We start from the raw sequence: 25,302 nt of genomic DNA, 5'->3' as shown, positions 1-25,302 counted from the left end.
GGAAAAGGGGGAGTTCGTGGTCCCGCTGTGCCAATGGTCGAGGTAATGGCATGGAACGGAATAGGTCGTCGATCGAAGAGTGGTAGCGTAGGGTGCTGGATGGAGTTGTCTCTTTGCAATTATTTTGTGACTTTGATATGCACTTTCCTCTCGGAGGCTCAGGTGCAGTCCAGCAAGTTGTGCCCGATCATGTCGCAAGGAATCTGCATCTTTTCTCTCTCTTCTCTTTCCAGTCTATCTTGGAGCTTCAACAGTGACAGTCTCTGTGTGCGTTGATACTGGCCGGCAACCTGGATGTGCAATGTAGGGAAGGGGATGGGTATTGGGATGGGTATGCAGGGATAGGAATACTGAGCGGTTCCTCGTCTTGAAGACGCATTACAACGTAGGGTCTGTTCGATGAAAGCTCGTTCATGGGGAATACAGCCCGTACCATGCAGTGACTATTTCCATGTCTTGTGTCGCGTACCTAAATCCTTAAAAGTCAGCCCTGTTCAAAAGAGAGGAATTGTCGTCTCCGCCATCACGCACTCGATGACGCCGCGCTAGTCCGAAGGGAAAAGTAATTGCGAGGAGAGTTCGCGAACGCACAGCCTTGTACGAAATGGCTCCGCTTTTCATGGTTCGGACATAGAACCTCTGCATTGTGTGCTTTGTTCCACAAAAGTCTTATGGTGATTCTCGCTGAATAAAGAGTTGGCGTTACTTGAGGGCCTCGAGCGTTTCGGAAAGCTGCCTACATTGTTTCTCGAGACAATGACGCATTAAAGACCTATGTGTCGAGTTCAAAAGGAGTTCTAGAGTGGGACTTTCACTTGAAAGGCTGATTGGAAACTTGACTGCGCAGAAATAATGTTCAGCATACCCGGGGTGTGCAGACACAGTGGCACCTGGCTTTGAAGTTCGAGAGCGAGGAGTATCTCGGCGAAGAGCTGGTCAAGGTTCAGCGAAGAGCTGGTCAAGGTTCAGCGAAGAGCTGGTCAAGGTTCAGCGAAGAGCTGGTCAAGGTTCAGCGAAGAGCTTGCCTGTATGAGCTTCTAATACAGAACAGAGTATCCAGAGTTTGTCAGCCCGTTGCAGAGCTTGCGTAGAGACAGAGGCTGGAAGATAGTAGGAAAGCGCTTCTTATCTTGATAAGGCTGTGCAGGAGTCTGTCCGCACGTTCAGCACATACGCCCCGCGCCAGCAGCCCGGCCCCTATACAGGTGCAACGGCGTTTTACAGAAACATAACTTGAATCGTCGCGCACATTGTAGAGCAGCGCTTCTGCAGCTCCTTTCAAAGAGCTTTCCCTTCTCCGAGGCGTCCCAAATCTCTGTTGAGACATCTCTGTCTGAGCCACATCGAGATACACAAAGACCCATTTACAGCTTCTGATTCTACACACCTTTCCCTGATCTGAGACATCCAAAAGCTCAGTGCCATAAAGATGCTTACCTCTCTCTGATTCCAAACCGTCCCAAGATCATCATTCGACAACAACCTACCTTGAAAACACTCGGCAGATGACCCCCTCCTCTCCCCGCTCCCCTTTACCACTACCAACACCTAAATATAGACCTTTGAGCTTCAAAAACACTCGTATCTAGGGCCCAAAGTGTCTTGACAACGAAGGTATCCGGAAAAAACCGAATAGTGATCTACCATGAGCCGTGGTAACCCGGTTTTCTTGGAGTATGCCCGAAGATACATCGACGCGCTATACCCTGGTAATTCTCAGAGAGTCCTATTGTTTTGGCAAGGCTGACCGTTATCTTATAGCCAGTGCCGCTGAAGAAGTCGCCGCTTGTCGTAGGATGACTCGCCGCCCGCAACTTGAAGCTGAGTCACAGGCCATACAACCAACAGGCCGTAAGGTCTCCCATCAATTTTTATGCCTTGCTAACAATGCAACAACAGGGAACCCATCTGCGCGCAAACAGGCTCATTTCGGTGTCGACCAGCCCTCAAAAAAAGGTAGTCTCGCTCAGGAAAATCCTGTGGGCCTCCCAGTTCCCAGTATAAATACAAATCTAAATACTCGTCATAATTTGGGCCGGCCAACTCCATCACAGTCAGGTTTCGACATTCATACCCCTGTCCATGCTAGGTTTCCACATAACCAGTTGTTGGTACAACCAAGTTCCGCGACAAACCAGTTCGCCAGCCCTGCAGACAGTTTGTCGTTTCGCAACCAGGCTGTGCGTGCCCTTCGAGCCTCTGCTGCGATTCAAGCTTCAGACGATATCGTAGAAGAGGACGCAGGTGACAATGTAGGCGAGAGCGTCGCAGCTACTGTCATGCAGCGGAGTACGACCAGAAGACAGCGCCCCCGGCATGGACCTAGAACCAGCGGTCTTCTCAGCAATGGCGAGCGAGCTCAGTATCGCCAGCTTACAGATTACGCCTTGCAGATTGTCCGCTTCCTGCTGGAATATCTTGCTTGGACATCCTCAAGCGATATCCCAACCACTTCTATGACCATTACATGGAGGCTTTCATTCAGTACGTCTGGAGCGCCGAGCAGATTGTCGCCAGAACCCCAGATGTAATCAAGCAACTGTGGATCAACCAGGGCATACACAGTGCTATCAGTCGGCCTGGAAGCTTCATACGCAATCGCATTCGTACATGGAGAAACACTTGGGAGAAACCGGCGTTCGTCAACTGATTGGACAACCCAAGCATCGCCCAAGTGGTCTACCTGCTACCGAGGAATATGGCAAAAGCGACCCAATGACCCTGGGCTTGAATCCTCGCGCGGCCGCGAGAACCAGAGCTAGGGCGCCACGCATAATCATACGAGCAGGCTCAACTGCATCAAGGCAAGCCCCAGCCTTGCCACCGATCAGTACTGCCCCCCGGCCCCTGCCCCTGTCCCGATCCCTGGCTATGCATCTATCTATGGCTCTACCCCTATATCGACCTCATTTCTTGGCTTAGCCTCAGGGTCCAGCACTGCCGGTGCCTCTAGCGCAGATCAAGAAGCAATCATAAGCCAAGCTGAGTGGGAAGCACTGCTTGCCGGTAAGGAAGACGAGGGTGGAGAAGCTGCTGAGGAAGGGTCTGACGATGTTGATACCTCGGCCACCAATACTATCGTGCAGCCAAGAGAAGACCCTGCAGGGGCAACAGAGCCTGATCACGCTGAACAGGGTACACAGACCTTTGAAGAGTTACTGCACGGGGATACAGACATCTCTGAATACCCTGAGCTTTGATTGCGGAACGGCCGATCTGCCAGTGTGCAAGAAATGGAAAGAACACCATTGGGACTCATTGGAGATCAGAAATGGCGGTTGGAATCAATTCCGTCAATATCCTCAGTTGAGGAAATGGCGCCCTAGGTTTTTGGGCCATAGACTCGTCAGAAGACCATATTTTCAGGTAGAAATGAACAAAAATTGAAACGAGAAACAGGTTCCAGAAATACCCAGTATTAATTATTGAGCGCTAGAGCGCAGGAAACGGCTTGTAGACAGCTGTACGCAGCTCAAGAGTCTTGCTGCTTGCTGCAGTGTGCGAAACTGCAGGCTAATACATGCAATGTGTAGGTCAGGAGCTGCTGAGGATTTCACACCAATTCCTCCTCGTCAAGGCGAGATGATACAATTGGACTGGAGATCCTCGAACAGACTACAGCTTCTACTCAATAGCTTGCAATTGGAGTATCTCTGTCAGTAGCCTTGGCTCTGCAAGCGATCTGAAGCCGAAGACTCGGTCTGCGGCCTGTACCCCTCAATTCTCATGCCTTCTCGAGCCTCAATGGGCGCGAGTCAAAGAAAGTCGAGGAAATTCCTTTGTTCCAAGCTCGAGGACAAAGCCATTGCTCCTCCCAGCCATTGTAGCGCTTGTACAGCATAATGTAGATGAAAGAAATGCCTGTAGACAGTGGACGAGGCTCTGTAGGGCTCGATAAGGCTGTGGCATCGCACTGTCGTCTATGCAACAAAGGTAACAGCTGCCCGTCGAGCGCGCCAGAGGCAGTAGAATCTCGTCGCGTGCACAACTACATGAGTGAAGCAACTGATTTTGAACTTATAGCACCTCTGGTTTCTCATCTCCTCTTTCCCATCAACACTTGTACCTGAAGTTTCAACAGATCTTGTGCCTTTCACAAGCTTAGAGACACTGCAGTACTTTCCTTAGCTTCGATAGAGTCTCCCTTTCTCCCTGTGTTGGCGCAACAAGGCCCGATGGCCCCTCAACCACTCCTACCAGTCCTCCCCGATTTCGACCTAAATGACTATGATGACCTAGATTTCCTTCAGCGATCTTCTGTGCCTAACCAAGCAACTATGCCCAATGTTGAGCAGCCTATTGGCAGAGAAGAACGGATGGCTGGTATGAGGACCCGACCTCGGCCTGCCGACAACGCGTTTCTAGCTGCTGATGCCAATGACAGCGTAGACAATGACCCTGACCTTTCGTTCTGGAAACAAGCAATGGCTCATGAACATCAGATCACCCAGGCTCAAGGTAGCTACCCCCCTCTCTGGTATGAAGAACCAGACTCTGACAGGAAGAACCTTGCAGAGGGTGGAGAGTCTGTCTCTTATACAGCCGGTGAACACAATGATGCCACTGCTCCATTGGACCAATCTGATTTGTTCGAGGAAGGTTTGAATTCAGCCTTCGGACCCGCAAGGCCAAGCGCCAATACCACTGCTGAGGTCAACTCTCTTGAGGAGGGTCCTGTTACGATTTCTGTGACCGCCCGCAAGGCCGGTCGAGCCAAGATTCTCAAGAATCGCAAACGGAACAAGAACAAGGTGATGGATGTTGTCGATGAGTACGATACGTACGCGGAACTGCAAGGGTTTGAACCCAGCACGTATCTTCTTCCAAAAGAAGTGTCGCTGCAAAAGATTTGTGAACAATATCCCAACCACTTGGTTGGACCACATCTGGACGCGTTTATCCAGTATATGTGGACTGGCTTGGATATATATAACATACTCCCTCCACGCATTGTCAACGCCTTCATCGAAGCGGGTGTAATGAGTTCTGAACGCAAGAACCGAGCAAACTTTCTGACGAAGAGGCTCAATAAGAGAATTAACTTCCATACCCCGGAAAGCATGACAACCTTGATCGAAGCCCACGAAAAGCTTCGGCCATGCATGGATAACGGCAAGGTGCACTATGGCCGCTCAAAGCTTCAGGGAAAATACAGCAACAGTCGTGCCCAGGCTGTTCGACCTATGCCGCCCCGCAAATATAACGGAATGAGCTCGAAGAAGAGAAAGGCTGCTGCTGAGGAGGAAGTTGACGCAGACGAAGTCGACAATGATGGAGCTGAGCCAGGATCAGAACCCAGTGATCAGTTAAGAGATAGTGCCCAGTCCACCAACACTGCTCCACATTTTCCTTATGCCAGCTTCAATGATTTCGACGTCGCTTTGAATGAGATCGACAGCATGGGCCATCCTCAGTTTGTAACCACGGATCCTGAACCCTCTGCTCATCTGCTTGAAGGTCCCAACTTTGACGCCTACGACTCATGGGATCAATATGGATATACTGGATTTCCTGGTGGTCAGGACATATTCACCGCAGGAGAGCCAGGCCTTTGTCTCCAATGCGACGATGGAGAATTCGTCGATGACCAGTTTGCAGCCACCAACGCTGGCATGAGCAAGTTTCAGCCTATAGACATCAATGGCGGGATGTCCTATTTGCAAACTGTAGATTTCATTGGCGGAATGGTCAACTTTCAACCTGCCGACCTCACCGCTGATATAAGCAACTTTCCACCTGCAGACTTTAATGGAGGAACGGTCAACTTTCAACCGGTAGACCTCAATGGTGAACTGGAAAACTTGCGCCCTGCATTTTTCAATGGCGGAATGCAAGGCGTCGGGTTGGACGTCTCTGAGAACGTATATCATGCTCAGCGTGGCGAGGCTATTCCGCACGAAACGGTTGGCCATGAAGTGAATGGCGGTCAGTCGGCCTATCCAATCCCCCATACATTTTCCCAAGTCATGCCTCAATCTGTCGGCAGACTGGGCAAGCGTGCTGGAAAGGATGAGGCCGACGGCGAAGTTCTTGAGATTGCTGGTGGGCGAAACAAGCGCGTGCGATACGAAGAGGGCGCAGAAGCACCTCCAAAGGTTGGCCGGCCCAGTCGACGAAGCAAGTGCACTTAAGACAATGAGGTCGCAGGCACACCTCACAATCGCGCTTAGAGACTTGCGCCATGGGGTTTGTTATATTTTCCAGACCAAAGTCACTGATATATTTTCCTTTTCAAAAGCGGTGTTTATTCCAGATGTCTCACCAAGGAGGTTCACAATTGCCTTGAGACATGGTATGGCTTTCATTTGGTTTTCTTTTTGCACGCAATCGTGCTATCGGAGAGGAGAAATGGACGATGATGACTTATGATTTTCATGCTGATATCAGGCGGCAAGGTTGGAAATGATAATGGACCCACAGTACCAGGAGCGCAGCTTGGAGAGCAGGCTGTACTGGAACCATTGGAATGATATTGTTCGTTACGAAAGGTCGGCCTCAAAGGATGATGGCCAGACTTGAATGAAAGAGACAGATCTCGAGGATTGAACGCATCCCCATGCATATCGGACGTCAAGAGGCATGGCTCAGGGACCGGGAACCAGACCAATAAGACCTTCCGTCGTATCACGAGGATAGTGGGTGATAGTGTGTCCTCCAATAGATGACTAATCCATTATTGGCAAACACAACCACTTCTTTCATCCTGTCCCTAGAGTAGAATCGTAGAGTTTGCATGACGATGCCTCGTTGGCAGACTCTATCACATACATTTTCACCGTAGTTTGCCCTGTTGACAAGTTGGGCCCTCTAATCTTCAGTCACCAATCTGCGCTGACTAGAGACACGGCCGCAGGGATCTCTGTGTCAGGAGGAGGGGACATTGTATAGAACAGGACTGTTTGCTCTGCCTTGGGTTGGGCTGGAGATCTTGCCTCGTCATCTAGCCTGGAACGACTCACCCTTGTAGTATGACTTGATGGATCGTGAACCCCCTTTCAAACGGAGCCTCGCTGTTCATGAATCGGTTAAAAGCCCGTGTCATGCGTCTGTATGCCGTAAACTTTATGAGTGACTCTAGGAGGTGGTTTGATGATGAAAACATCAAGGAGATATAGACAACAGGCTGCGCCTAGCTTCTGTCGTTGGCTAGACTTGAGATCCTGGTCCGCATGGGCTACAGAAGGGTTTCCTCTGAGGCTTTGAGCGCCGTGTGCTGCTTCTTGCTGCGACTTCATGATCATAGGGCACCGTACCAACCCGTGCTAAGTAGCAATGGACGTCTCTTTGATCTGTCAGATGGTGATGCAGTTGTCCAACAGCCGCTGTTCGAGGGAAACACTGGGTGCTATTGACACATCCTCACCAGAGCAAACTGATCCGGCTTCTTTGCATAGCTTATAAATTAACCCGCTGATTTGCAGTTCTTCCTTCCTCTCCCCCCGCTGGCAAACTAAATATCTCAACCAATGAAGTACCCAATGCTGCCGTTACTTCTGAGTCGAGTTGAGGACATCGACCTTGATCTCTAGAACATCTTTCTGCCGATCTGAGCACGTGAACAGAGAAGCACGAGGTAGCTCTTCGAGGCAGCTCCTGGTCGTGAATTTGCTGCTTCAGTAACTCGCCTTCACGGTTTCGTGTCTTCCCTCAATAACAAACCGAGGGCCATTGTTGTCTGAACAAAGACCTTTGCGTTGTTTCATCCTGACAACATCTTTCCATATCTACCAAACACCATCGACAGAAGATTGAGCTTTTGAACTAGATCACACGGTCTGTGCCTCCTGAGGTGCTGCCTGTCGGTCGCTCTCACAGAATCTTCTGTATATATCCCTCCAAAGTTACCGATCTGACCTGCGAGCTTTTAAAAGGCTCAACACCACCTCTCGAACCTTCATCGAAAGTCTTTGAGACTTGTAATAGAGCATCCCTTGTCGTGATCACTGACTCTTGAAGAAAGAGCAGGATCATGGACAACAATCCACCTGAAGAAGGACCCTTTGGGCCAATTTCTGAATGGGACGACTTCGGAGCTCCTGCTACCACCGATGATCTGGGGGCCAACACAGCCTTTCAACCCAATATAAATAATATTTACATGGGTCGTCCTCAGGATCATCCCACCTATCCAGCCTATCCTTCTCGAGTCCATGTCAGCAATGATGGCTCGCCCGTCAGAGGCGGACAGCGGCAAGCCGGGATACCATCGCAAGGGCATACTTTTGGAGAGCAAGCACAAAGCAATACATACCCCCTTTCGAATTACACTTACCAGCAACAGTTGGGAGGTGTGTCTAACCAAGCCTTTTCTGGTGGCCATTTGGGCAGAGATGAGTCTCCTTTTGATGCCCCCAATTCTTATGGGTCAAACATGCTCTCCTCCGATCAACAAATGTTTCACCAGTGGGGCCAAAGACAGCTCGTGCCTGTTGGTATTGGTTCGGGCTACACCCAGTATCCGACAGTGCAGTCATCCATAGTGGCTCCAACTGGCAACTACAGTTTTGGCCAACAACCGTATTCGAACACACTAGGAGCTATGCGGCCTCCATCTGGAAACATGAATTTCAACAATCAAACACTTGGGACCGCAACAGAGTCTCTTATCTTGCCTCAATCTGGCGTAGGAGAGCCCAACCAAGCGCAGCAGATTATGGATATGTTGAATCGACCAGCTCGATTGGGTGCACGCAGACCATCGCCACCAGGATCTGGCACGCGAACAAGTACACCTTTGCGAGCCAATACCGCAAACACCACAGAGGCTCCACTCGGCGCAACACGCCGAAGCTCGCAGAATATACCAGACCTTACTGTTCCATCTCGTCAAACTCCTTCTAGGCCTGCTCGTTCATGTGCAACACCGACCGCAGAGGACGTGCGGAACAATGTGAAACTTACCGCTCCACGCTCAAACGCGTATGAGAGATTTCCTGCCAACCATCCGGTCTCCGCAGAAGTTGTCAAGATGCGAACAGGATGGCATTCCGGTCTCAATCACTTTGCAAAATATGGTGATGACGAGGAGCCTCGACTCAAGTATGCCATGAAACTTGGTCGTGGAAGAAGGCCAGGTGGTGGAAAAAAGGGGCCTGATGGAAAGCCAGAAGACGCGTATAGCTATGATCATCCGGTTCCGGCAGCAATCCTACCGGCTCGGTTGGGCTTGATGAGTTTCATGCGACACTGGCCGAACCATGCCTGGGGCCAGGGAATTCGTCTGCTCATGGCCGAGGGCGTTGAGCCTCACCAACTCTGGCACAACCTTCCCGTAGTTGCTCGCCATTCTAAGTACGCCCCCAGACCTTGGAATTATGTGCAGCACGTCTATTCCCGGGAAACTGCTAGGATGGCCTTTGAACAAACTGGAGTCAAACGCGTCCCCAAGGCGCGGGGGACAAAGAGAAACAAATCGTCAGATGGTGTCGAGCCTCAAGGGAGCGGAAAGAAGCTGAAGCCCAATCCTGAAAGGACAACTCCACCACCATCGACAGAGCCCAGAGTCGACCCAAGCTCACCATTGACTCCACTGAGAGAGACCAGAGACATACAACCACGTAAACGATACCTGTATGTCGCACCAGATTCGCTCACTCTGGAGGACTATCGTTACAAGCTGGGCCACAAGAAAGCTGTATTTCTAGAGACGGTGAGGCGTACCATGTCAGTGACAGATGAAGTCTTTGCCAGAGCCGATCCCGAGTTCCAGGTTACGCACCTTGAGAATGTTATGGACGCATATACTACGCGACATGCTCGGCATCTCCGCATTAGGAACAACCTGCCCAAGGCAGATGCACTCTGGAAAGATGATGACCAGGCTGACTGCATGATGAGGGCATTGAAACAGGATAGGGGCTATGCTCAAATGGTAGGCGAAAGCAATGAAGCCTACATTTACCGCTTGCGCATAGTGGTCATGAAGAACCTGCTCACCTGGATGGACAACAGAATCGAGGAAAAGCAGGAGGAGTTGAAGAAGCTGTTCCCGGCTGAGAACGACATGGAGGCTGAGGACGAAGGCGCAGACATCTATGGTGAGGAAGACCAAGAAGCAGATTGGGACGCAGAAATGGATCCAGCTGGAGAAGAGGAACAAGAGGAGCAACCAGCTCAGACCGAACAAGCTGCTGGCGACGACCAGGCGATTGAATAAGTAGTTGCCGCACGGAAATTTCGGCGATGATTATGAATTGATCAAGGGGATCGAACAATGAAACCCTGTGGCGGTGTTTCGAGGGACGGCCGGATATGGCAAAGGGAGTGGCAGCGACTAACTGCAAGCTTTGTCTGAGTATCGTCGCGTCTCCATAAAGAAGTGGAGCAAAGGTCCTCGAATTGGACCTCAATATCCTGCCTGATGAATGAGGACCTCGGTACTTCAAAATTTGCCCATAGGAAACCCATTAGCAACAGCCTCCCAAAAAAAGTTCGAGTAAACCCCAGGTCTCATAGGACCCAGACTTCAGGTACAGGCTTTTGCATGGCGCAACAGCTCACAACATTGCCGAAAGGCACGTCGATGGCCCTAGCTGTGAGATGAGATGAGATGAGATGAGATGAGATGAAAAGAGGTGAAAAGAGGACGCACTGCATGTGAGAGAAGTTGAACTGAAGTTCAAACAGAGTCCCCACATTTCTATCCGGGCCTAGCTCACGGAAAGTCGTTCTTCCCGCTCCGGCCATCGCCCAGACTTGTACATGTATACATACCAACGGTTTCTTCCCACGGTCCAGCAGCTCAAGGAATGGCTCAAGCAGACGGCTTCTCGTCGAGGAACTCAAGGGCGTGGAAGGCACGCATAAGCCTGAAAGTGGCGATATGCAAGACGAAGCTCCGGTCCGGGAAAACAGACACGTGTTTCCACGGAAGGTGGACGCGCTGGGCTTCAAAATGCATATTGGTGTGCGTTGTATCCGGGCCTGTTGGGCTGTTTTCGGGAGAGAGGGGCCCGGAGTAGTCTGTTGATTTCCCATCGCAGGCGGGTTTGCACGTCATCTTTTCAGCCCTTGAAGACCGCGGTTCTAGTGTACAGATACCAAGATCTCACGAGAATGTAGGTCGATGGAGGAAGTAGAAGATGTAAATGGTATTGCCACCATCAGCCTGCTCAAGCAAGGCTGGTATAGCTATGCGTAGAGACCAACAGAAATCATGTCCTCATCCATAATAACATTAATAAACGCAATTGCTGCTGCCTCTTCTTGATCTGGGCCCCGGGTTTCCAATTCTTCTTTCTCTACCCGTCCCCCAAGCCGAATCCGTGTCCGATCTTGTGCTGAAGGTCGACATCTTTTGACCAATTTTTCCTGATAAAACCACCAAAAGTTCTTCCAAATCTCAAGAACCCAATATATTATCCTACATGTTGGCCAATTCGCCATCAATAGCCTTGTCCAGGAAAGTTCTGCGTTCACCAGCAGGTACTTCACACTGGAGCCGTTGTTCTACCAGTGCTCTGACCTGCTTTTTGGTTACCTTATCCAGATCCACCTCAGCAAGGACTGTACGGATAGCTTCGACAATGTCCAAGTCAGTCGGTCTAGTCGAGGGGACCGTGCGGAAATCCATCACCGTGGACACTGGCCGTGAGTTCCCAATGCCCAGAAGACTGGGTCGGCTGACAGAATGCTGCATGCCACTTTGATATGGGCTCCGATCTTGATAAGGATTGGGAGACGGAGACTTAAGACGAGCCTGACTACCTAAACTCATCATGCTCATTTGACGACCGTGAACACTCTGTGGTTGGTCGTGGAACTGAGTTAGGCCGGTCATTGTGCTGGCTCGATTGGGCATGCCAAATGGTGCGGGAGAACGAGGAGGCGCCATGTACGGATGCTGTTGCTGGGGAAAGCCTGCCAAGATGGTACTGGCGGGTTTGACGGAAGAATAATTCGAGTGCATGTCGTCCATCTCCATCATCGCTGGATCATCGCGATAAGCCGTTTCAAAACCTTTCTCATGGTAACTGCCAGGGTTTCCTCGTCTGCCTGGAAGATTGTTAGTTGCTGCGTAGTCGTCCCAGCGCTGAAGTGGTATCGATCGTGGATCAAATCCTTCATCTTGAATTGCGACAACTTTCTTGTCTCCTTTTTCACCAATAACAATCCTGGTATTTCCCCAAGTAAAGTTATCCTGATTCCAGAAGGAATAGATTGGTAGAATGAAGCTGTAGACAGGGTAAGCAATAATGTAGATGATCATCCATCCCACATGTTGCCACTGTCTTTTGATGATGAAGATGATTGCTTGGAGACCATATACAGCTGCAAGAATAATCAGGGAGAACAATGGGAATTGACCGGTGCCAGAAGCGACTATATAGATGAGGTATCCGAAATAGGCACATGTTGCTGGAAGGATGAGGGTACCAAAGAGATCAATGAAGACGACAAATCTCATGGAGAAGCAGCAGAAACCACACAAGTCCTTCAAGAACATAAGTTCCGCGAGATTGTGGATTGTCGAGTTGATCCATCGCCGTCGTTGTGACAAAAGCACAGACCATGTCTCTGGTGCAGCAGTCAAGGCATAAGCGTCCGGTACGAACTTGAAGGACATGGATGGGAAGTGTTTGGTCATCAGAGTGGTAAGGTATCGATCTTCACCGAGAGACAATAGATTCTTCTTGTGAAGCGTATCAACGTCACAGTCGGCGTACTCTGTGATAACCTTATCAGAGATGATCAACGGTCGTCCTTTATCGGCTGTTCGAAGCCGGTACATGCAGAAACTATAACACGTTAGTCGGACCACGAGCAAAAAGGTAGCAGAACATACCATCCTGGCAGACAAGTAACACTGCCGAACAGTGATTCGAATGCTTTGGCGAGATGATGCGAGATGTAGTACTCGTAGACTTGGATCATTGTCCACCAACTCCTTTCCTCGTTTTCCAAGCTTGTCTCACCGCAAATGCCAGCAATTTTTGCGTCATTGGCACAAGCAGCGACCAGACGATTTAGTGAGTCCTCTTTGACCATGGTATCGGCATCAACCATGAGAAGGTACTCATAAAGCTCTGGATCCACACCAATGATGTTGTTTATTTGATGAAACATCTCTAATTCCAGGGGCGACATGGGAGATCGATGGTGGACTCTGTTCAGGAATTGCATGAGCAAAATCTGGGAGTCTCGTTTGCCACGATTGCCTGGTTTCGACTTAGACTGCTCTGACTCCTTGCCAACCTTGACAACAACCATGTACGGAACAACATTGCCTTCATACTCGTATAAACCAGAATATACCTTGCCGTAATTTAATTGTTCGTTGCCGTTGCCAACTGACCTGAAAGGAAGGGCGGGTGGGTCAATCTTGGGATCTACTCCCAGAATGTCAAGAACAATCTTCGGAGTAGGCCTGTCATTGCCACCACCAACAATCATACCATCACAGATGACACATATCAGCTTCCTCTTGTTATCGTACTGAAGCGCTGTCAGAGAATCTAACGATTTCCTGAGATGGTCTTCACCCTCAGTGTAAGCAGGAACTTGACAAATGACAAACTTGTCTTGTGGGGACGGTCGCCGTTTCGATCCTAGTTGCAAGGCAGCTAAAAACTTGACCAAAATGACTGTGCACAGCATGATAGTAAAAGCGAGGAGGATCCAGTTGTTCACTGTACACTTGGCCGACTGCCGAAAATCAACTTTGCCGACATAAAATGCTTGGTTCATGCAATTCAAACTGTTGGCATAAGCAGCATTGGTACCCCATTTATCTGTAATGTCTTCACCTGCGCTTTGTTGAATGAGATCGGAAACCTCACTCGGGAAAAACTTGTAAGTGCCGAAGCCGTTCTGGATATCCAAGGTGTAAAAGTAGTCGGTAAGATCATAAATGCTTTGGTCGATGATGACCCACACCCGTTGATCATTGTTGGCTTGGCTCTTAACACTGCTTCTGGTGACTACCAGATCACCCTTGTAATATTCCTTGATCTTGGGGAGGAACCTTTGTGAATACCAATCCCATTTATACAGCTCAGAGCTTTGTACAGGTTGGTAGCGGGGGCCGGATGTGTGGACAGCATTGGGATATTGAATGGCGTCGGTGTTGTTGTGCTGAAGATAGACACTCTCGTCCACATTAAGCCCTGGACATGCCCGGCTCAGTGGAGGAGGAAAATAAGCATCAAGATTGAGTCCAGCTAAAGGTAACATGTTCTCGGCGTTGGTTTTGATGTTAGTGTCTGAATGGTCCACGCGATAGAATTTAGTCATATCATAAACCTTTCCATGGATACTGACAAAGTAATCATTGGTGCCGGTGTGGTAGCCGACTTCTTTTGCATTAAAGGCCTTGTCGAGATTAGGGCAGAGGAGTCGGCCAAAGCCAACGATCCAGAAAACAATGGTGGCATTGATAAGGAAAATGAGTAAGCAGAGGACGATCTTCTCTCGCCATGCCATTCGAACGTCAGGACGCTTCATGCGACCAATAAATCTTAGGAATATTGAAGGCATCCAGAATGTCAAGGCCCAGACTAACGAGACCCATGCCTGTCGGCCTACTGTTGTCTTCTTGGATTCAATGTTTTTGGGATCGCCAAACTCGGGGTCCAGTTCGCCCGCATAACGTCCAAGGTCAGTGTCCCAATATTGATCTTTGAGATCATCTCCTTTAGGGCCCAGGCCATAATCACCACCTATTGTCTGCACTGTACGTGCTTGTGTAGGCGCAAGAGACTTGGCTCGATCACCAGCCGGCATGCCCATGAGGTTCTCCCGGCTGTCCTGCACGCTCATGTTGTCGCCCAGCGGTGGAAAGAAGCCGCTGCCGTTGTGGGGCGTATTTGCAGAATAGCCCGACAGGAATGGATTGGTCGGTTGCCCGTACGCGGGATCGCCCTCTATCGGTTTCATGTCCAACATGGATTCGGCTTCCCACCAGGCACTCTCACGCATCCATATGCGCTCTCGGCCAATAATGACTTCGCCATTGGTCCAGCCGCGCTCTAGAAGGAAGGTCTCGATGCCATCCTTGCCATCTCGACAGCCCAGTCTGGAGTATCTTGTCACGAACTCATCGACATCGAAGTCGGCTGTGAAGTCGAGTTGCCTGTTGCGGTAATTGGCCCACTCAGGAAGTCTCCAAGCACGGAGTTGGCGAGAGACTGTGCCTGCAGACCATGCGGAGGTCGCAGAAGAGAGAGAGGCGAGCGAACTCAAGGCCTCGTCGGTAGGGTGAAGGGAAAGCTGATACCAAACCCTGCTGCTCGCTAACGTTGCCCCCAGGTCGAAGCGGCCCTTTCGACCAAAGTTCAAGCCTTCTCCATCTACTGGGTAGAGTAGAGTTTGGAGAAAACCACCCTCATCAGCACCAGTGCCGATCTTCTCAAGAATGCCTTCTCTTCTGTCGCGGTCGTGGTCTCTTTCACGACTGAGAGGACCACCGGGGATACCTAAATCTGCCTCGACTTCAGATACTGCCGACTGCATCTCCTTGATTACGGAGTGTCCAGCAGTTTGGACTTCAACCCCATCCTCCTTCATCTCGAAATTGATGCCGACTGTGTCATTGAAAACATTCCGGAGCGCGACAGCCTTTGCCAGTGCCTCACTGGGAATTTCCACGACGCTCAGACTCACTTCATCAGCATTCTCACTGCCCGAGTCGGGAGTGAGTGCACCAGAGCGAAGTTCAGCAGAAATGGCCAGATTTGCTTTGGAGAGAACCCAGTCCACGAGGGCCTCATACATCCCTGCGATGAGGACTTCGCGGTCATCCGTACTGCATTTATTGCTGAGCACCTCGGGTTCAAGCCCAATAAGCCCGCCAACATCTTCACATATATCTTCGAGAACATCAGAATCTACCAGGAAACCTGTGGTCTCGCCGAGTTTCAACAAGCCAGCAAGAGAGGAAAGAAGCCCTCGAAAATCAGAGCCCTTGATGCCGATTGCTTTTAGTGCGTTTCGAAAGTCTTCGGCGGCAGCAGCATCATCTGCGCTTGGGAGGTATGAAGGAGGGTCGTAAGTCCCCGACTTATTAAGGAGAGTGTATTTTGAAGGATGTTGCAAGCCAAGAAACTCCCGCTCTGTAGGTGTGGAGGCAGCAGTCAAGAGGTAGTAGAAGACGTCAAAGGCTCGATTGCCACGCTCTGAGGGAACCCTCAGAAGACCACGATCAACATCGATGCCCGAGCCGGAAAGTGCTAAAGTGAATCCGGTAACAGTTCCGGCCAAAGTGACGGTATATCTAGCAGAGAGGGCTGAATGTCTAAGGGTGGTGGGATTTGTAGGTGTAACGCATGAGAGGAAGGGTCGTAGAGCGGTTAGGGCAGTATACGCAATCTGAGGTGTAGGCAAAGGCACAACCTGCAGAAATGCGTTGAAGAGTGGTGGAGTCGAGGGGTGAAGGGATCCAAGAATAATACATGCATCTTCTGCTCTCCGCCGCGCATGTTCCCAAGCCTTGAAAGCAATCTGGGAGTCGACCGTGCCTCCGATACGTCCTTGAGCATCGGGGTTGCTTGCCGTGACCCAGGTATTGACAGCAAGACTTGTACTGGCGTCTAGCTGGTAGGTCTGGCCAGAGGCATATACGGCATGAAGTGCATTGAGGAGAGTCGTGGTCGACACCTGCGCTGGCTGTTGAGCAGCTGAACGTGCACCGCCAACTTGAGAGGAATTATTGGAAAAGGTCGAGTATCGGTTGGCCATGTTGAGGCGAGAAGGCGCCCTTGTGAAGGAGACGTCCTGCCCAGAATATTCTTGACAAGGCCAAAGACCGAGACAGTATTATTAACGCTCTCCCCTTCTTTTATCACCAGCTGGAGGACCTCTCTACCATAGATACATATAACCGTGAGGACTTGGTAATGAGGTTAGAGTGTTGGGATCAGGGGCGGTTTCTTTTCTCGTGGTAATTCGTACAGGAGAGTGTAGGCAGAAGTGAGAGACGTTTAACGAAGGCAAGATTAAAAAGAACAAGGTCGTAAAATCAACGCTACAAAGATGAACGGTAGAGCGACAGTGGTGTGTAGTTGGTTATTGAGAAAAGGCAAAGAATGCTTTTGTGAAGGAGAGGGTGCATTCGACAGGTTGAGGCAAGAGTCCGACTCGAGTACTCCGTAGAATGGTTGCCCTTGAATACAGTGTAATTGACACTGCCATTACCAGGCGTGACCAGTGACAGGGGTCTCTGGCGAAGCACCCGGCGGGCTTCCTTTTGAGTGGTGGGCAAGGTTCAAGAATAGCATTGGACTTACAACGCCACCCTGTCGTGGCCACCAAGTGTGATCCCCGTTTAGGGCCTTCCAGGGGACCTTTAGGGGACTCGAGGCCCGGAATTGCAGACCCGCCAAGCTTCTTTAGGCATGGTCACCCGGCTTTCTGCAGGGGCCGCCGTGAGTTTAAAAGACAGCAAAACCTCCTTGGACGCCAATGATTTATTGTCGCGTCAAGCACGTCCCAGGGCAACGGGGATGCACAACAAAGCCAGATCTGGTCTAGTATGGGGGGTCGATCACACCAGTGCGGACCGTGAGCTGGACGGATGTTGTGTACTCCGTGCGAGGGCACTGGCCTAGAAAGTCGGAGGGGACGCGATTGGAATTTCCCATGACCACGACCTTCACGCCTGGAAAGATGACGCACGTGTAGGAGGCGGATCTGAAATAGAATAGGGTGAAATCAATTAAAGCAAGGTAGTTGATGAGACCATTTGGGGTTCTGCATGAAGCGACATTTGATGATCCATCAAAGTGTTCTCGAAGCACGAGCGGCGAAGAGGGAGGAGAGTGGATGTGCTTGGTGCAGCTAGTTTCACTCAAGCCTCCCCCCGGGTGCCACCCTTGAGACATCGAGTCACGTGGTCTCGCGTGATTGATCACAACCAACCTGCTGGATGCTGCTGGATGCTGCATGTCTCATCGGCCACCGACCTCGATGGGCCTGTAACCTGTCCAGCTGTCAGCCAGCTCCGATTCGACGCAGACATCACACAACATTCCAAGACACATAACTTGTCCGGCCTGCGTCAATTTTACGCACAAAGTACGTAATGTGGGTAGTTGAAAACTTGACTGTTGTGGGCGAGAGAAAAGGAGCAGAGTGTGCAATTTACCCAGTATTGTCGATATTACAACACGTCACTAGCAAGGATGTACTGGTTATGGGTACGCAACATACAGTACAGTATTTGTACAGCATCTGATTACCCTCGCCTGGTTTTCCCACTCCCTGTCTGTGGCTCCCTCAGGTACCAGTCGCTGTCTTGGCTGTATCTCCCCCACAACCCTTTCATCTTTCTTGTCTGCACGCCTTGCACTCTCCCCAAGGGAATTCCAGGGCCCACAGCCAACAGCAAGCAAGCGGACCACGCCATCAATGCCTCGCTTGTTAGCGACTAGCTCGCATTGCCACTGCTCATTCGGCCAGGAGGCTTCGTTGTTGTTAAAACAGAAAGACAATACTCCTTACGGAGTAATCAGTACCTCAAGGTACCTAGCCAAGATACCTGTAATATTCGTATAGAAGGGGTCCGCAGCCCTGATACAGGGTTGTAGAGTCAGCATTCTGAAAACATAGGGCAGCCATGTTCTATATCAAGTGGTTGTAACCGATCATTCGTATGGCATCGAGCAATGCTCGAGCTGGACTACCGATATTCGTCTGTGCTCAATACCCACTAAGCAGTGAGCAAGCAACCCAAAGGCCTGTAAGCAACTCGCGTGGCGCAGCAGATGGAGACTCGCCTGATTTACGGAGCACAGGAAGAAAGAGCCGCCTGGAGCCCTTGTCAAGTTGTCAACAAACTCTGGCTTTGCTATTACCTGTCATAACAAAAGTTGACCGCATCGAGGACCTCCCCACCCAAATCCCTTGCGTGTTCCCTTTGAGCAGAAAACACCCTTCACTTCAAGTCTCTCGCTGGCCACGTTCGACCAAGTATACTCCGTACACCTCATCGACATCTACTATTGCATCCTTGCACGATCTGACGACTTTTGTTATATACTCTCGCTTTGATATAATTGTTGCTTTTGCGTCGTTTCATCGTTTTCAAGCCCCCCCTTTTTACGGACTTGTCGTCGACTATACGCCTCTACGAACTTCGCTCCCTTTGAAATTGCCTTTGACAAGCTCGGCCTTCATTTCGCTCAACATTCGATGAATTGACCGGCAACTCTTCGCACGGCAAACTCGGCCGCTATAATACATCCTCGAATCCATCAATAGACGCGTCTGACCACTACTCTCGTTCAGCATGGCAGCTCGAGGAAATGTTCCTGCGCACCTGCAAGCCTCGCTACCTGCTCTGCCACCTCATCTACAGTCGGATACCCATTTGACAGCACACCTCGCGAGCCGGTTCCATGTGTCTCTGCCAACCGCAAAACTTTCTTCACAAGGTCTGATATGCCTCAACACCTATACATCCTCGACAAGAGGGCCAAATGGGGAAAAAGAAGGGAGCGCCATGGGCGAAGCCGAAGACCTCGCTCGTAGGGCCTGGATCAGGCTAGGAAGTAGAGCAGAGGATCAAGCCGTGGTTTTCTTGTAGGCCTCACCCCTTCTCTTCTCCATCTCGATCGACCTTTACTGACCGTTCCCCAGCGGTGAATCTGGCTCTGGCAAGACCACAGTCCGGTCACATTTGCTTACTTCAGTTCTCTCCTTTTCCTCCACGCCACTTTCCTCCAGATTATCTCTCGCAGCGTTTGTTTTCGATACCCTGACCACAACCAAAACCACAACCACCCAAACCGCATCGAAAGCCGGGCTGTTCTATGAGCTCCAGTATGACGCCTCCTCGTCCATTCCTACTCTCATCGGTGGCAAATTGCTGGACCACCGTCTAGAGAGGAGCCGTATATCTCATGTGCCTACCGGGGAAAGGAGCTTCCACGTCCTCTATTATCTCCTTGCCGGTACAAGCCAAGCCGAGAAAACACATCTGGGTCTGACTGGTGAGACCAACATCACCACCTCTGGCACAGGCCTTTCCCGCTCCGCCTCTGTCGCCCAGAAAAGATGGAGATATCTAGGCCACCCGACCCAAATGAAGGTTGGAATAAATGACACGGAAGGCTTCCAGCACTTCAAAACGGCACTGCGGAAGCTTGAGTTCCCCAGATCTGAAATTGCTGAAATTTGTCAAGTGCTTGCAGCCATTTTGCACATAGGCCAGCTGGAATTCGGTACCGGCCAGACCACTCTGACTGCTGCAGAGGAAAGTGGCGGTTACTCACATGAGGGTGGTGAGACTGTGACTGTAGTCAAGAACACAGAGACCTTGGCCACCGTTGCCGCATTCCTGGGACTGGGCGCACAGGAGCTGGAGGAGAGCCTACGATATAAAACGAAGACGTTGCACAGAGAGCGCGTCACGGTCATGCTAGATCCTAAAGGAGCCCGTGGAAATGCCGACGAACTGGCTACGACATTATACTCCCTCCTTGTCGCCTACATTATCGAGAGCATCAATCAAAGGATCTGCGCTTCGGAAGACGCTGTAGCCAACACTATCTCCATCGTCGATTTTCCTGGCTTCGCTGACCACACTTCTACCGGTTCGACCCTCGACCAACTGTTGAGCAATGCTGCAAACGAGTCTCTCTACAATACCTGTCTGCACAGTTTCTTCGAAAGGACCACTGAAGCTCTCGAGAGCGAAGAGGTCAGTGTTCCAGCAACTACCTATTTCGATAACACGGATACGGTCCGTGGCCTTCTCAAGCATGGAAACGGCTTGCTTGCGATTCTGGACGACCAGACCCGCCGGGGCCGCTCAGATATCCAGTTCCTCGAAAGTCTACGGAAACGGTTTGAGAACAAGAATAAAGCTATCACGGTTGCGAACGCAACTACAACTATGCCCGGCAGTAATTTCGTCACTCCGAACCTGTCGGCTTCTTTCACAGTTCGACATTATGCCGGTGAAGTGGATTACCCGGTCAATAGCTTGGTTGAAGAAAATGGCGATGTGGTCTCAGGCGATCTGATGAATCTTATGAAATCTACAAGGAGCGACTTTGTGGGATCTCTGTTTGGACAGGAGGCTCTGAACACCATCAGCCATCCTTCAGAGAAGACCGCCATCGTTCAAGCCCAGGTCAGTTCCAAACCGCTACGCATGCCCAGTGTATCGAGGAAGAAGCATGACCAATTGCGAAGAATGGCTAGCAGAAGAGCAGATAAAACGCCTGCTGTAGAAGAGACCGAAGAATCAGGTCTGCGGGTCGAGGAAGGAAGATCAAGGCGAATGAAGGCGACCGCGACCGGTCTCACTCAAGGCGCCGCCGCCCAATTTCTGTCAGCACTGGACAACATCACAAAGTCGCTGACTGCCCCGAATGTCAACAACTATTTCGTCTTCTGTCTCAAACCAAATGATAGGCGGATTGCGAACCAGTTTGACAGCAAATGCGTTCGACAGCAACTGCAAGTGCTCGGAATTGCAGAGATCAGTCAGCGGCTCCGCACAGCCGATTTCAACATCTTCTTGCCTTTCGGCGAGTTCCTTGGTCTCGCAGAGACCGATGTCGGTGTGGTTGGCAGCGAGGCGGAGAAAGCCCAGCTGGTGTTGGATGGCAGGCGATGGCCACCCAATGAAGCCAGAATTGGTAGTACTGGAGTCTTCATGAGTGAACGTTGTTGGGCAAGCATCTCCCTCTCAGCCTCACAATCTGCAGCATATTTTGGCGGAGAACAAGGCTCACTTTCCCGGCCCGACACACCTGGCCCAAATCCCTTCTTAGACCCGAAAGCACAGTTACTCTCCTCTGCTGATGGCACTCCCGGGTCCTTCTATGGGGATGAAACTAAGGGAGGGGGCTATTTTGGAAGCCGTGACCTCGACGCCAAATCCGACGCAGGCGCCTCAGCGTTTCACTCTGGTGACATGTTCAGAAACCTTGAAACCAAAGAAGAACTCGCTGAAAAGGCGAACAAGAAAAAAATGGAAGAGGTCGATGTTGTGGCGCTGTCGTCAAGCCGCAAACGGTGGCTAGCACTTGTTTATCTGCTTACATGGTACATCCCGGACTTCGGCATCAAATTGATAGGGAGAATGAAGCGTAAAGATGTGCGGACTGCCTGGAGAGAAAAGCTTGCGATCAATCTTCTTATCTGGCTCAGTTGTGCAAGCGCGGTCTTCTTCATCATCTTCTTCCCGACCCTGATTTGTCCAAGGCAATATGTCTACTCCGCAGCTGAGTTGTCCTCACATGATGGCAAAGGTAATCACGATTCGTTCATCGCCATCAGAGGAGTGGTATTTGACTTGGGCGCATTTTTGCCTAGCCATTACCCGAACATTATTCCTCAAAGCTCACTCAAGAAGTATGCCGGGGTGGATGCCACAGGCCTTTTCCCTGTCCAAGTCTCAGCTCTATGTCAGGGCAAAGGCAACGGAGTTGACCCAACTGTTCAGCTTGACTACACCACGACGAATATCACAGGGTCTGCGAGTGTGATCTCCTCCACCGACGCCAATAGACGTTATCATGACTTCAGATCCTTTAACCGGGATTCCAGACCTGACTGGTTCTTTGAGCAAATGATAATGCTTAAGGCAAACTACAAAAAGGGAAATATCGGCTACACCCCTCAGTATGTCAAGACTCTGGCGGGCAAGTCTCGCGCCATTGCAATACTGAACGACAAGGTTTACGATTTCACTACGTACAATCAGGGCGGTCGCAGTACCAGAGCCCCCGAGGGTGAAGAGGTACCCGCCGGCGTCGACACGAATTTCATGGACGACCTCGTGGTCTCTCTGTTCACACAACGGGCTGGACAAGACGTCACTAAATATTGGAATGCGCTTCAAATTGACGAGGGCCTAAGAAGTCGGATGCAGATATGTCTTGACAACCTATTCTTCGTGGGAGTGACTGACACACGTAACTCACCACAGTGTCTGTTCGCGCAGTACATCCTCCTGGTCATCTCAATTCTTATGTGCTCTGTTATTGCATTCAAATTCCTGGCAGCTCTTCAGTTTGGGGGCAGAAATGTGCCGGAGAACCTGGACAAGTTTGTCATTTGCCAAGTTCCCGCATATACCGAAGACGAGGACTCACTGAGGCGTGCCATCGACTCTGCGGCCCGCATGCGCTATGATGATAAACGCAAACTCCTGATTGTCGTCTGCGATGGTATGATCATAGGTCAAGGAAACGATCGGCCTACTCCAAGGATTGTCCTCGACATATTGGGTGTCTCTGAGACAGTGGATCCTGAGCCTTTGAGCTTTGAGTCCCTTGGCGAGGGTATGAAACAGCACAATATGGGCAAGGTATATGCTGGTCTCTACGAGGTCCAAGGCCATATTGTACCATTCATGGTTGTTGTGAAGATTGGCAAACCTTCAGAAGTCTCAAAGCCTGGAAACAGAGGCAAACGTGATTCACAAATGATCGTCATGCGTTTCCTAAACCGGGTTCATTACAATCTTCCGATGAGCCCACTCGAGCTTGAGATGCACCACCAAATTCGGAATATCATCGGCGTCAATCCTACCTTCTATGAATTTATGCTACAGATCGATGCCGATACAGTCGTTGCACCTGACTCCGCCACTCGAATGGTCGCAGCATTCCTCCGCGACACGCGATTGATAGGGTTGTGCGGAGAGACGTCGCTCACCAACGCCAAAGCCTCCTTCATTACCATGATGCAGGTCTACGAATACTATATCTCTCATAATCTCACCAAGGCTTTTGAGTCACTGTTTGGCTCCGTGACCTGTCTGCCAGGCTGTTTTACCATGTATCGTATCCGAGCTGCGGAAACGGGCAAACCTCTTTTTGTCAGTAAGGAGATCATTGAGGACTATTCCGAGATCCGGGTCGACACACTGCACATGAAGAACCTGCTTCACCTAGGTGAAGACAGATTCTTGACGACTTTGCTGCTCAAATACCACTCCAAGTACAAGACCAAGTATCTCTTCCATGCGCATGCTTGGACAATTGCTCCCGACAGTTGGACAGTGTTCATGTCTCAAAGGCGTCGCTGGATCAACAGTACGGTTCACAACTTGATCGAACTCATACCATTACAGCAGCTCTGCGGTTTTTGCTGTTTCAGTATGCGTTTTGTGGTGTTCATTGATCTTCTGTCCACCATCATAGCACCTGTGACTGTTGCATATATTGTTTATTTGATTGTCCTTGTATCTACTCGATCGACTGTTGTCCCGCTCATGGCATTTGTCCTTCTTGGTGTGGTTTATGGATTGCAAGCTTTTATTTTCATCCTCCGGCGAAAATGGGAAATGATTGGGTGGATGATTGTGTACATCCTCGCAATGCCCATATTTTCGTTTGGGCTGCCACTGTATTCATTCTGGCACATGGACGACTTCAGCTGGGGTAATACGCGTTTGGTTACTGGCGAGAAGGGTAAACAGATCCTTATCTCTGATGAGGGCAAATTCGACCCAGACTCCATTCCAAAGAAGAAGTGGGAAGAATATCAAGCAGAGTTGTGGGATGCTCAGACACAGCGCGATGATGCACGCTCCGAGATTTCCGGCTACAGCTATGGCACAAAATCGTACCATCCTGCTGGCTCTATCTACGGTGGTGGATATGACACTCAGCATCTCATGCCCACGTCTAGGTCTGCCTCGCAGCTTGACATGCATCCTCCAGTTTATGCAGGGGCCTACAATCAATCCAGAATGTCATTGGCACCATCGGATATGCTAGGTGGTGGCATGATGGCAAGTGGGCGGTCCATCGCCGATATGGAGATGTCCGATCTGACCGGCCTGCCAACTGATGACATGATCTTGAACGAGATCCGCGAAATCTTGAAGACGGCAGACCTAATGACAGTGACTAAGAAAGGAATCAAGCAAGAGCTCGAGCGGAGGTTTAACGCGAATCTTGATGTCAAGCGTGCATATATCGGCAGTGGTAAGCCTCTCAAACAGTCCTGGAATGCCTCTCACATACTAACTATATTATTCACAGCTACCGAAGCCATCCTATCTGGTCAACTATAGAGCTTTTTTCGCAATTAGATGATAGCGTTTGTTGGGACGATTATTTAGCACGAGGCACAGGCGTCTGAGGAGGAAGGCAAAATGGGTGGCGGCCGTTGCGCATATCATGAAAGAGGATGCTCTCTAATCGGCAAATGGCCACATGGCCGAGGACATATATGTAATAGGAATGTAAACTCAGGGGTAAGGCCAATTGTTTGATAAGGACAAAGTGGTCCTGTAATTCCTGTTGCACGAAACCACTCGTGACATGAATCTTGAGATTATACTCGTATGGTCGTACTCTCTCCGTGTGCACCCCGCTCATCGAATGGCGGCACATCGTGCAC

General features: G+C 50.4%; 4 protein-coding genes across 4 annotated transcripts; 3 read left to right on the top strand and 1 right to left on the bottom strand.

The window, feature by feature from the left end:
* Nucleotides 1-4,175: 4,175 nt before the first annotated feature.
* A1O9_08782 (uncharacterized protein) lies at nucleotides 4,176-6,131 on the top strand (the record flags this gene model as incomplete). The annotated part of the gene is made up of 1 exon (XM_013402265.1): nucleotides 4,176-6,131. One exon carries the CDS (start codon nucleotides 4,176-4,178, stop codon nucleotides 6,129-6,131), a length of 1,956 nt encoding a protein of 651 aa, XP_013257719.1.
* Nucleotides 6,132-7,969: 1,838 nt separating this feature from the next.
* On the top strand, nucleotides 7,970-10,156 carry A1O9_08781 (uncharacterized protein; the record flags this gene model as incomplete). The annotated part of the gene is made up of 1 exon (XM_013402264.1): nucleotides 7,970-10,156. One exon carries the CDS (start codon nucleotides 7,970-7,972, stop codon nucleotides 10,154-10,156), a length of 2,187 nt encoding a protein of 728 aa, XP_013257718.1.
* Nucleotides 10,157-11,362: 1,206 nt separating this feature from the next.
* On the bottom strand, nucleotides 11,363-16,674 carry A1O9_08780 (chitin synthase; the record flags this gene model as incomplete). Its single annotated transcript, XM_013402263.1, has 2 exons — nucleotides 11,363-12,737; nucleotides 12,785-16,674. 2 exons carry the CDS (start codon nucleotides 16,672-16,674, stop codon nucleotides 11,363-11,365), a joined length of 5,265 nt encoding a protein of 1,754 aa, XP_013257717.1.
* Nucleotides 16,675-19,222: 2,548 nt separating this feature from the next.
* Nucleotides 19,223-24,973, top strand: A1O9_08779 (chitin synthase; the record flags this gene model as incomplete). Its single annotated transcript, XM_013402262.1, has 3 exons — nucleotides 19,223-19,515; nucleotides 19,573-24,884; nucleotides 24,942-24,973. 3 exons carry the CDS (start codon nucleotides 19,223-19,225, stop codon nucleotides 24,971-24,973), a joined length of 5,637 nt encoding a protein of 1,878 aa, XP_013257716.1.
* Between the last annotated feature and the right edge of the window lie 329 nt (nucleotides 24,974-25,302).

This window comes from Exophiala aquamarina, assembly GCF_000709125.1.
Source record: "Exophiala aquamarina CBS 119918 chromosome Unknown aczIA-supercont1.8, whole genome shotgun sequence".
NCBI lineage: Eukaryota > Fungi > Ascomycota > Eurotiomycetes > Chaetothyriales > Herpotrichiellaceae > Exophiala > Exophiala aquamarina.
Note: the sequence above shows the minus strand (reverse complement) of the source record. Positions and strands in the feature narration are given on the sequence as shown.